Source organism: Mus pahari, chromosome 5 (genome assembly GCF_900095145.1).
Source record: "Mus pahari chromosome 5, PAHARI_EIJ_v1.1, whole genome shotgun sequence".
NCBI classification, from domain to species: Eukaryota; Metazoa; Chordata; class Mammalia; order Rodentia; family Muridae; genus Mus; species Mus pahari.
Window position 1 is genome coordinate 34,222,376 of NC_034594.1, and position 11,884 is coordinate 34,234,259.

Consider the following 11,884-nt stretch of genomic DNA (forward strand, 5'->3'; position numbering starts at 1 on the left):
GTCTCTGGATAGTCCATCCTTTCATCTTAGCTCTAAATTTTGTCTCTGTATCTATATCCTTTCATGGGTATTTTGTTCCTTATTCTAAGGAGGAATGAATTATCCACGCGATAGTCAGTGCAAAAGTGTTTAAGGCAGAGAGATTGAATATCATACCTGAATGTTCACATCGGCCCCATTGTTCACTAACAACTCCAGACACAGAGCACCGTGAGTGGACGCTGCTGCAAAGTGCAGAGGGGTGAAACCACTGTTGTTGGGCTGATTCACGTTAGCACCATAGTCGATCAGCTCATTAACGACAGCATCCTGGCCATTGTAGCAGGCAATGTGAAGTGCTGTGTTTCCATAGACATTGATTTCATCAATCTGCAAAGCATCCAACAAGGACAATTAAAATCACTGGAGCCAATTTACTCCATTTGCCACAAAAGGCCTAATGGCTCTGGTGAGAGAAAGGGAAGGTTCACCCATCAGTGTAATTATTCAGAGCTCACTTGCTCCCCAGCAGGTTATCCTGAGAGCGAGTGCACCCCACGTACACACATACACACCCTGGGGAAAGAGAAGCGAAATTGAATATGACCAAAAAAAAAAAAAAAAAGCCACAAGGTTATTAGAGGTTTCAGCCTGCAAAGGGATTTATCCAGACAGAGATGGATAAATAAAATGGAAAACAAAGACTTTCACAACGCTAGAAAAGAACAAGGCCAACGCACAGGCGTGGCAACCATGACCATGAAGAGTGAGGGCAGGGATAGCAAGACATGTGAATCCCGTGCCCTCAAGTCAGGCTCAGAGTCATTCTGCTCTCTCTGGAGCCTGACACCTCATGGGGCTGGTCTCCCTGCAGAGCTGAAGTATGTTAGTCCATGATGCCCTACCACTTTCCCAGACCTGTTCAAGGATCTGGATGTTGGCATCTTGTCTCACACAGCACCTGACTCTCCTTTCCTCCAGAGGTAAGATGCCCTGGGCATCACTGCTCCTAGCTGAAGGAGAAGGGACTGGCCAATGGTTCAAGCTCACCATCAACATTTCTTATTCAATCCCTGCCATCCATTTATTCCCTCCTACTGTGATCCACAACTTCCAAGGTCTGTTTCTGACAGGCCTTTTAAAATGACTGATTATTACAAATTGCATAAAATATAAATGTTTGCTGGGAGATGACAGTGCATGTGGCCAGCCTGGTCTACAGAGCAAGTTCCAGGACAGCTAGGGTTACAGAGAAACTCTGCCTCAAAAGGCAAAACCAAAACCAAAACCAAAACCAAAAAAAAAAAAAAAAAAAAAAGAAAAGAAAAAAAAGGAAAAGAATTAAATATAAACATTTGTATATTTCTCTATGTCTATAGTCTGTTTCTGGCTTCCTGCTATTTGCCCCAATCACACTCTATCAGCTCACATAAACTAAGAAATACATGAGCCAAGGAAAGAAGTTTTTCTCCACTTGAATTAAAAATGCAAACAGGATTTCACTTCAGAGCAGAAGAAAACCCAGACAGAAAGACATGACCCCACAGCGATACAGCCATCAGAGCTTACCTCCACCCCCAGGTTCAGGAGATGTTTGACAACACTGATCTGCCCATTGGAGGCTGCAGCGTGCAGCGGGGTGTAGCCCTTCTTATCCTTGCAGGTAACTTCTGCACCATGGTTAATGAGCAGCGCCACAACGTCCAGGTGGCCTTGACAGATAAAGCAGCAAAAACATAGTTAAGCTTTATAAGACAATGCGACAACTCACCACACAAAAAAAATGATCATTCTTAGCTGGTTTTACCACCAGTATTTCCTGATCCGGGAGTGGGGCGGGGAGCCAGGTGGGGGGAGCTGCCTCATGGAATATAATCAATGAGCTGTTATTGAGTGCCTACTATGTACTGGACATTATATAAATCCCATGGGAAGAAAAAAAGATGACTCATATCTAAGATTGAATGAGATGTAGCAAAGGTGGTGGCTGTTTGACAATATATTAGTAGCTCCACCTTTTAAAAGCTGTATTGGTGTTGAGTGTGTAATCCCAGAATCCCAGCATTTGGGTGAAAAGGCAAGCAAATTACAAGTTAAGACACAGCATGGGATAGAGAATGAACTCCAGACCAGCTTTGGCAACTTAGCTAGAGCCTCAAAACAGACACAGTAAGAGCAACAAGGGTTGGGTTAAAATGAAAACAATTACCATCCTCACCAAAAAAGCCTACCAGTAAAAATTCAGTTTAGAAAACCAATTTGTTTTTTAAAAAATATATATATCAGAATACTTACAGATTACTGTTTAATCTGAAATTACCATTGCCTTGTTGGCTTTTAATCCATAAAAAGGCAATTTCTTATGTTTTCATGTAAAATAACTCCCATACATCGTTCACTAAATGAAAAACCTTCCTAATGCTTTGTGGGCATTTGAGATCTGTTCCCTAGTTCACTATGGCACATGTGTTTGGGCCTTATTTTATAACTGAAGATCGTTTAAAGCTTAAGTTCATTGCTATAAATGTTGCAGCTAACTGAAGGGCAGGAGACAAATACTGGTTCCAAGACCTACAATTTGTACGGGAGGCTAAGGGGGGGGGGGTATAGCTTGCTTTATCAAAATGTAATTCTTTATCTACAAAATCTTTTATATAGAAAAATATTTTCAGTTACGTGGTACCGACTCAAGCTACCTGCCCCAGCTTTTATCCCCTGTCTCCTAAGGATTGTATGTCACCCTATTTGTAACCTGACTGCATGAGCAATAATGATTTGACTTCTTTGGTTCATAAAAATATTTTAACTATACATCAGCAAAGCATAAGCTGGAACCTCACAGGGTCTTTGAGTAGTTCCATGTATATTGTATCCAAAGATATAATTGGTTTTAGCCTACTTAAAGGTCTGTGTTACTCAAGAATGAAAGAAGGAGCAGGCCCGGTGGCACACACCTGGAATTCCAGCACTTGAGAGGAAGGAGGATCAGTTCAAGGTCTTTTCCTACACGGAGTTAATTCATACAAAATTTAAAGATTCTTGGCGTCTGTAAGTCTAAGAATTCATTCAGAAATCCATAGCTGTGGGACTTGTTTTATTCTCACCCCAATCTACTTCTTTCCATCCTACATGTAATGTTAATTTTTGAAATAATAACAGATATGTATGCTTATGAAACAGACTCAAGCAAGCAAAAATGTTCAAAACAAAACAAAATGAAAAATAATCACTAATCCCTGGAGATTCCATCTAATATTTCAGTATTTTTTCCAAATTTCCCTCCCCTGTATAGAAGCTTCCACAGCAATAGAAAATATTGTACATATTATTGTATTAAATGTAGTTCTTTATGATGCATCTCCATTTAGTGTGTCACATGATGTTTATAAATTCCCATGACTGCCATTGCTGTACTCTCTTCTGTGTCCCAATGTGTGGGTCTTCTGGGATTTGGCAGAACAATAGCCCATGGGTGGATATCAGCTTGTATGCATCTAAGTCCGATAGAACCCTATCTTCCTTTTTAACTGCAGGTTATTCTCCAGTTGGAAACACACAGAAGGATCTTAGTTATTCACCTCTCATGTCTGCATTGAGGATAAACTCTGAGGACTATCGTTTGTCCAAGGCCTTTGCGACGATCGAAAGGAAAGGACAAAACAGAGATGCAGTCTTTTCAACAATAGCGGAGTGAAGTGGACAGAGGGAAGTCTGTGGGCTTCCACTTGTGCCAGCACAGCAGAAGCCTGAGCTACTAGAATCTTCCACTTCCATATACAGAGGAAGCTGCCCTCTCTTCCTTCCCTTTGTCTTTTTCAAAAATATTTAGAAGCACAAAGATAAGGAGCATAGTGTCCTTGCTTTGTTAGCCAGCCTGCTTCTTTCCTAAACACTTTATTTGATGCCATAACAAACCAACATACAAGAAATGTTTGTAGTTTCCAATCCAGAGTGAAGAATGTTCAGAGAGGTCCAGGCCATGAGTCATCCTCCCCCTGTTTTGGGATAAATAAACCTCTGACAAGGCAACTGTCCAAGTAGAGCACTTTGCAGATGCCAGGAAAACAGGCCAAATCTTCATTCAAGTGAAATACAACACTTAAGTCAGATTTGTCCTACATGGTCAACAAGAGAGCCATGGCATATAGAGCCAAGGTCATCTGCTTGTGGTCTTTAATTGTTGTTTGATATGTTGGGAATGAAAACCAGGGTCTTATGCACAGTAGGCCCTTACCGTACCATTGAGGTAGCAAAGACCCTGGCACTTTGCTTCCCACACACAGAATACTCACCCATGTATGCTGCCCAGTGGAGAGCTCGTCGGTCCTTCTTGTCGAATGCATTGATGTTTGCCCCTTTGGCCAAGAGTAAATTGACCATCTGAAAGATAACAATGAACTCAGGTATTCCCTCCAATGATGGCGGCTCCTTGTTGCTTCCAGGTGATCTAAACCAAATTAGCATCAAGCCTAACAGCAGCTCAAGGATTCATACCAGGCAGACAGGCTGGCAAGACAGGCTAGCAAGACAGGCTACACTGCTCATGTCAGAGGAGAAGACTGAAATGACAATCTACTGTTTCAACTCATTACAGTCTGAATTGAGAATGGATATAACTGCCCAGACAACATACCTCTCTTATTCTCACATTCACATGAAGTCTCAAAAGTGGTTCCATCTGTGGCTAATAGGATCTGAGCAGTGTGGCCCAGTTCCCCATGCTGAGAACACTCACCTCCATGTGTCCATTCAGAGCGGCGTGGTGCAAGGCTGTGCGCCCGCCTCTGTCAGAGACGTTGACACTGCTCAGTAGCGGAATGATCACTTCTGCACACTTGACGGCCTTATTGGCTGCTGCCACATGGAGGGGGGTCTGCCAATTCTTGTCCCTTGCATTCACATCGGCCGAGTGTTTAATCAATACTTGCACTGCCTCCTACAACAGAAACGGTTTGCAGGATCACTGATAAATGCCCATCAATACTTCCTGTGGGTAAGGTGCTTCTCTGGACACAGGAACTGGAGTAAGAAAGGAAAGATTGCTGCCCTCCCAGGCAGGCTGTGGACAAGCCAAGTCATACAAAATGAGGAGGAACACAAAATGAGGCAACCTCCCCATCTTCCTCTTTCAGGTCAAAAGCCTGACCCCCACCTGAGACTCCGTTCACCTTTTACAGACACAGCTTTCTGATGAGGCATCCTTGGATCACCTGATGTGCATAGCAGGCAAAAGATCTGTTAAAAAAAAGTTCTACAAAAATGTCCTCTAAAACGAGAGGAGTCTGGGAATAAACCAACAAACTCCCCAAGCCTGTCAAACATTCTTGGACCACATTTTGAATCTGGGTTCTCTGTGCCAATGTGTAACACGTGACCTTCCATTTTGTGAGACTGCTACACAGGCAAAGGACGTAATTAGTGGATGTCTCATTTTACAGCTATAATAAAATGATTCCAACTTTTCCATCACAATTAGTAAACCTTTTCTTGTTTTGGCTTGGTTTTCCATGTGTTTGTTTTGAAACAAGATCTTGGAAAGTTGTCCCAGGATGGCTTGGAACTCACAATGTAACCCAGATTGTCCCTAAACTCATGATTCTCCCATCTGAGCCTCTTGTGTGACCACCAAGCCTGGCTATAGTGAGCAACTTCTTTTGCTGTTGGTGGTGGTGGTCGTCTTCTTCTTCTTCTTCTTCTTCTTCTTCTTCTTCTTCTTCTTCTTCTTCTTCTTCTTCTTCTTCTTCTTCTTCTTCTTCTTCTTCTTCTTCTTNTTCTTCTTCTTCTTCTTCTTCTTCTTCTTCTTCTTCTTCTTCTTCTTCTTCTTCTTCTTCTTCTTCTTCTTCTTCTTCTTCTTCTTCTTCTTCCTTTGCACGATTGTTTAGACTTTTGATTTTGATTTCTTTTCCTTGACTCAATCAGCTTACCCATTTCTTCACCTATAACTTTCAGCTCTACCTATATTATAGAAGCCAGAGGACAAACTACTTTATCATTTGACTATATGATAGCAGGTCCCAGATAACTGATATGAACTCAGCAAAATCAGCATTTTGAGTCCAGATATAAATGTTTATGCAGAGTTTTCTGTGAGTCAAAAGTAGCAATGTATGGAGATAAACAGCTTACTTGGACAGTAAAATGTGAGCAAAAAGAAATCATAGAAACCTATCATACAATTGAAATTAAAAGTATTGTAATTTTGGGAACCTCTTCTAGATGATGCAAGTAAAATTCAGGGACACAAATAAAGACTAGATATATACACTGCCCACCCTCAGAAGGCTGAAAAAAATTACTCAATATCCCATGAGCCTGTTTTAGAGTAAAACGTAAATATGTACTTTTTTACATTTATTTGTGTGTGCAAGTACAAGTTGTTGGAGTCAGTTCTCTATTTCTACCATGTGGGTTCTAGAAATTGAGCTTCAGTCTTTAGGTTTAATGGCAAGAGCCTTCACCTGATGAGCCATCTCACAGGTGATGTTTACCTGCACATGAAACATTGCTAGAACTGCAAAAATCAAAAGAAATTAATATCTACTTGTAGCTGATATTTACCTTGGGGTCAGCACAGTGCCCTTGTCTCTTTCCTCCCTTACATAGAGAAATCCTTGGGAAAGAATGGGGCTCTTACAATACTGAAGAATTCAGGCTCGCCCTTTCTTCCATTCCCTCTGACTGGACCTCAGTGCACAGTGATGACCGAAAGTGCATTTACAGATTCTAATGTGTGCCTTTAAACTAAGAGCCCTAAATCTCCCCAGATCTAGTGGCACACAGAACTGTAATCTCATCCATTCGGGAAGCTAAGGCAGGAAGCTTGCAATTTGAGCTACAGACTAAGCTTAAGGGCAGCCCAGGCAATTTAGTAAGACACTGTCTTAATAAGAAAAGTCAAAGGGGGCTTAGGGATGTGGTAACTTGAATAAAAATGGTCCCAGAGACTCATAGGGATTGACACTATTAGGCCTTGTTGGAATAGGTGTAGCATTGGTGGAGGAAGTGTGTCACTGGAGATGGGCTTTGAGGTCTCAGATACTCAAGTCAGGCCTATTGTGAGTTTCTCTTCTTGCTGCATGCAGAACCAGATGTAGAACTCTCAGCTACCTCTCTGCCACATCTGCCCACACACCACCGTGTTTCCTGCTATGACAGTAATGGACTAAACCTCTGAACCGTAAGAAAGTCTAATTAAATGTTTTCTTTTATAAGAGGTGGTCACAGGGTCTCTTCACAGCAACAGAAACCCTAAGACGGGGATACAGCTTATTGACAGAATGCTCGTCTAGAGTATGAGACCCTAGGCTCAATTCCCAATATTGGGGGATGGAGGAAGAGGTCCCTGCAAGGTACCCAAGGACCAGAGATAGCGACAGTAAAAGAGCAAGTATAGTCCCAGCATTGAAGCTTCTTAAAGCTCTAGGGGAAGCTTTACACTATTTGTAGTTAGGAGTAAAAAGCAGTGACAGGTTTAATCAGCTCTGACAAGAGCATGGCCAAGGCAGAGAAAAGCCATTAGAAGACCATTACCTTCACAGTTGTATAAGCAAAAGATAAATAAATTATCCCATCTTGGACATACGTGCTATTCTGTGTATATATAACTTAAATATAAATGAGATACACTATTTTGAAGATGTGTTCCACAAAAATGTTTTGCGGATACAGGACATAAAATGGTAGCACCCATTTCTCACATTCACAGCAAAGCAATAATACACACTGTCACCTGAACATCTTCGCCTTAGTTCAGTGTTATTTCAATGTGCTTGTGTGGGTTCTTGCTTCTGTTAGGTGTTAGGTGAATTTAGGACAGATAAACAAAATAAAATATTCAAAATCATTCACAAGCTTACTCTTATTGGGAGATAAGACTAGAGAATTCAGGAGAAATTTATAACTGAAAGTTAATAAAATATAATTATCTTTTTTTTCTCTTGGTGCTGACGATCAAACACAGAGTCTGTATGCTAAACCACTCTCCTATCAGCATCAATATTCTCAGCATAAAATGTGATTATTAACATAATGCAGGGGAGGTGAGTAAGACGTAGCCTAGATACATCTAATTCAATGTTTAAGAATCATTCACAATTCATTTATTCAAGGCAATATGCTAAGCAAAAATCATAGAGTTATATGCAAGTGATATTTACATATAAATAAATGCTTTTTGTTTGGAAGCATGGAAGATCCTGAGTTCAAGGCCTGTGCTGTAATCAGTATCTTTAAAGTATTTTAACCATACACATATTGTGTCTTGTTTTTGTAAAAATTATTTGAGGAGGACACAGTTCATCTTTCAAAGTGTTCATGTCTGTTTTCATGATACCACAGCTGAGCTGAGAAGCTGAAGTGGGGAATTACTGTGGAGGAATCTTAATCCAGCACCAAGGCTGCTCAGATCAGTTCCAAAGACCTTCTAGATCCAGCTAGAAAGCCAACAGGTCCTTAGTACACATCTTCAATCCCTCTGGCTGGAATCCTTCAGTATGCACCTTTAATCCCAAACAGTAATGTCTAACAGAAGAACAGACAAAGTGACAAATCAGAGAAAGATTTGACAGAATGAGTCAGAGATAGGATACATCCAACTCCCAGGAGAAAACGTATGTAAGAGCAGCCCAGGGAAAGAAAGTCAGTTGGGAGTCAGTGCCATGAGTGCAGAGGAGTTGAGGTCATCCGTGAGCTCATGCCGTTCAGTGTAGGTCAGGAGAGGTAGATGAAGCCAGAGATTGAGAAGGAGCCAGAAGATTACAACAAATTGCCAGAGTTAGTTTGATCCCAAGCAGATCAATCCAGTGACAAGCTGAGAGAAGCCAGATTGAATCAGTCAGCTTGGAGAAGAGTTTGAGGCAGAGGAGCTGAGTTGAACTAGCCAGCCAGAGCTCAGAAAGAACTAGCAAGGGTGAGCTTATTCAGCAGTAAGCCTCTAAGACAATTACATCGGGTGACTAAAAGTTACTTTTACAAACCGCAAAGGTGAACATGCTATCTATCCCTTTGCATAAAAAAGTTTGAAGATCCCTCGAATAGCCCTTGGTTGAATGATCAGAAACTGAAAATTATCAAGACTGACTAAAGTTTTATTCGCTGGGAAAATGTTGCTTATAATTAAGGTACCTCCTAAGGAGGAAGCTGTGCTGAAAGTCAGAAGCCTCTGTGTTAAGCAAGGCCCTGGCTATGCAGTGAAGGGTCAGTTGTGAATTTGATGGAGGATGTACAGGGCTTCTGTGTTTTGCATAGTGAGTAAAAAGTCCTTTGTGAGCCATGTGTGCTAGGGTGAGGTGGATGCCAGCACCTAAGGGCAAACTTTCAAAATCAAACACATTAACTAGACCAACGCAGGGAATACAAATACAAGCAGCAATCCACATCTCCCCAGACCTTTGAAATCACCAAGAGAATGCTAGACTTGTAAAAGATGGGGCACATGGTCCTTATGTAATCTTTATCAGTTCTGAATCCAAGCCATCATAACAGACATTGGGCTGCAGTTCAAGAGTTCAAGTTTATTATCAGCTGAGGTTAATGTACAGGACAGGAAATCTTTCCTGTGAAATTTTTCCATGTGACTGCAAATGTCACCATACTGGCCTTTCATGCCCAGCCCTTACAGATCAGGGATACCCTGAAGAGCCATGACCTTTATTTTTCTCTCTATTTTTGTTACCGGCTTTTCCTCCAACATTTTTTATATCTGTCCACTTCATGATTCTACTTTTCTAATGTAAGAGGGCTCCATTAAGAAATAAACAGTGTATAAAGGAGTTCTTAATTTCTAAAACTTTACTTTTTAAAACATGAAAATATTCGCAGCACAATTCCTGCACCTAAGACTCAAGGAACCTTACAGAAGAGGGGCAGAAAGGTTGTGAAAGGCAGGTCAGGAAATTTACTGTGAGGCTGTGTCTTCTAGGAATGTCAGAAACTACACTCAAAGTTTCACCAACTTGACAGCCCAAATGTGAGTTGAGCAACAATAGACATGCTAAAGTGGTCAGGGAAAATCCCATGACCTGCATGAAGAACCACACGCAAGGAATGCTGGGGGTAGGAGAAATAGTCTATCTCAGGGAAAAGCACATCAGCTGGTTCTCCGACGCCAGACGGTCAGCTCTGAAAACATGCACACAAGTAACGTTATACAGACTGATGAAGTAGGAATTATATTTTTATTATATATTTTTATTTTTATATGTATTTATTATTTTATATTTTATATATTTGTTTTAAATTACACACACACACACACACACACACACACACACACACANATATATATATATATATATATATATATATATGCAACAACAACTAATGAAAAACAAGAGGCTACAAATTTGAAAGAGCACCAAGGAGAAGTATATGGGAATGTCCAGAGAAGAAAGGTAAGAGCTAAATGATGCAAACATATTGTAATCTCAAAAAATTAAAATAGTATTTTTTAAAAACCATAATAAGAGAGTAGTTTCAGAGTCCTTACCCATCCTGCACAAGACCCCAGAACTAATAACCAGTGTGAAACAACAGCAACAAAGACTGTGGCATTAAGTTCACAAACATGCAGAACGGAGCAGGCCTCGTGGCCCCCTGAGCTGGCCCTTTGTGCCTCGGTTCATCGGCAGATGGCCGAGGGTGAGGCTGATGACACATCGGCAGGCTGACTCAGGGGTACAGCGATTTCTGCAAGACTTGGACGAGTTCAGCCAAGTCAATACCCTGGCATAAATGTATCCAAATGTTAATTCTCCTTAGTTATTTATAATTTTAAGCTGTAGCTTATCCTGCCAAATTGGCTTAATATATTTAATAGAAATCTAATATAACATTCAGACCACACCAAATCCTTGTTTTAAAAATTATTTTGATTTTGATTTTAAAGCTGTGTTCCTGTTTCAGGCTTGCTAACCTTTGAAGTGCTTTAACTTGGTTTTGTGAAGAAATGATTGTTTGGGCTACTTAGGAGACTAAGTTTTTAAATCAAAGGTGGTTTTCTTTTCCTGTATTTGCACACTGGCTAAAACTTAATGTCTAGGAGTTTCTTAACTTAAATATACAAGGTGAAGAAGAAATTGACACAGGAGGAGGGAGGCCAGTACTTTCTGGACTAAGAGAAGATTTTCAGCTATCTGTGGTAAGGGTCTAGTTTTTTAACAATTACATTTTCAGTTAAATGTGCCAGTGTAACATCATACTCCCAGCTCTCGGCAGCAGAACCATTACAAACCCAAAACCTGCATGGCCCCCAGTCTCAAAAACATTTTTTTATTATTATTTACAGTGCTTTACAACCCAGAACTTTTGCAAAACATAACAGAAAGCAATCAGAATGAAAATAACGAAGGATAAAATTATTGACTTATTGTTAAGTCTGAGAGGTAAGGAATTTTTCTTTCATGAGTCATTTTTCTCCTTTTCTTTTTGCTTGTATGTCAGCTTTTGCTGAGGTGTGGCTCCCTGTGAAGCCCAGGGTGTCCTTGAATTCAAGACTCTCGAATGCTACAATTACAAGGACAAGTCATCATGCCCGAGTATGAAGTCATTCAATTGCTTCCAGAGTTTCTGGAAGGTCGCAGGTAGATCACAGAGCTGAGCTAGTGGCCCCAGGGCCCAGGCCACAACACGCTGTGTTCTCTTAAAGCCCTTTTTCTCTTTTAATGAACAAACACTAGGAAGAATCCTACTGTTTCTCCTGAATGAAAGTTCCAGCCATGTTAGTGCTCAGTCTTAGGCTGTAGGCCTTTTTGGATGATGCCCTGTTTGGACTGCCACTTTTTATGAGTTTCTGTCTTTATACAGCCTGTCTGTCCTCCAGTTGTGTAGATGCATACACTGCCAGCACATGGGAAAGATGAGGAAAAGCTGCACACATCTTTTTTTTTTTTTTTTTTTTTGCATTTTT

The 11,884-nt window shown here is 40.8% G+C and overlaps 1 protein-coding gene across 4 annotated transcripts in view; it reads right to left on the reverse strand.

Annotated features, from left to right (window-relative positions):
* The window catches only part of Ankrd44 (ankyrin repeat domain 44), a 277,518-nt gene that overhangs the window by 116,432 nt on the left and 149,202 nt on the right, over positions 1-11,884 (reverse strand). For all 4 annotated transcript variants that reach the window (XM_021197304.2, XM_029538308.1, XM_029538309.1 and 1 more), the window contains exons 5-8: positions 4,715-4,915; positions 4,272-4,359; positions 1,549-1,691; positions 157-369 (exon numbers count right to left, since the gene is read on the reverse strand). In XM_021197304.2, coding sequence (XP_021052963.1) covers positions 157-369; positions 1,549-1,691; positions 4,272-4,359; positions 4,715-4,915 — 645 coding nt within the window. The remainder of the gene's footprint in view (positions 1-156; positions 370-1,548; positions 1,692-4,271; positions 4,360-4,714; positions 4,916-11,884) is intronic.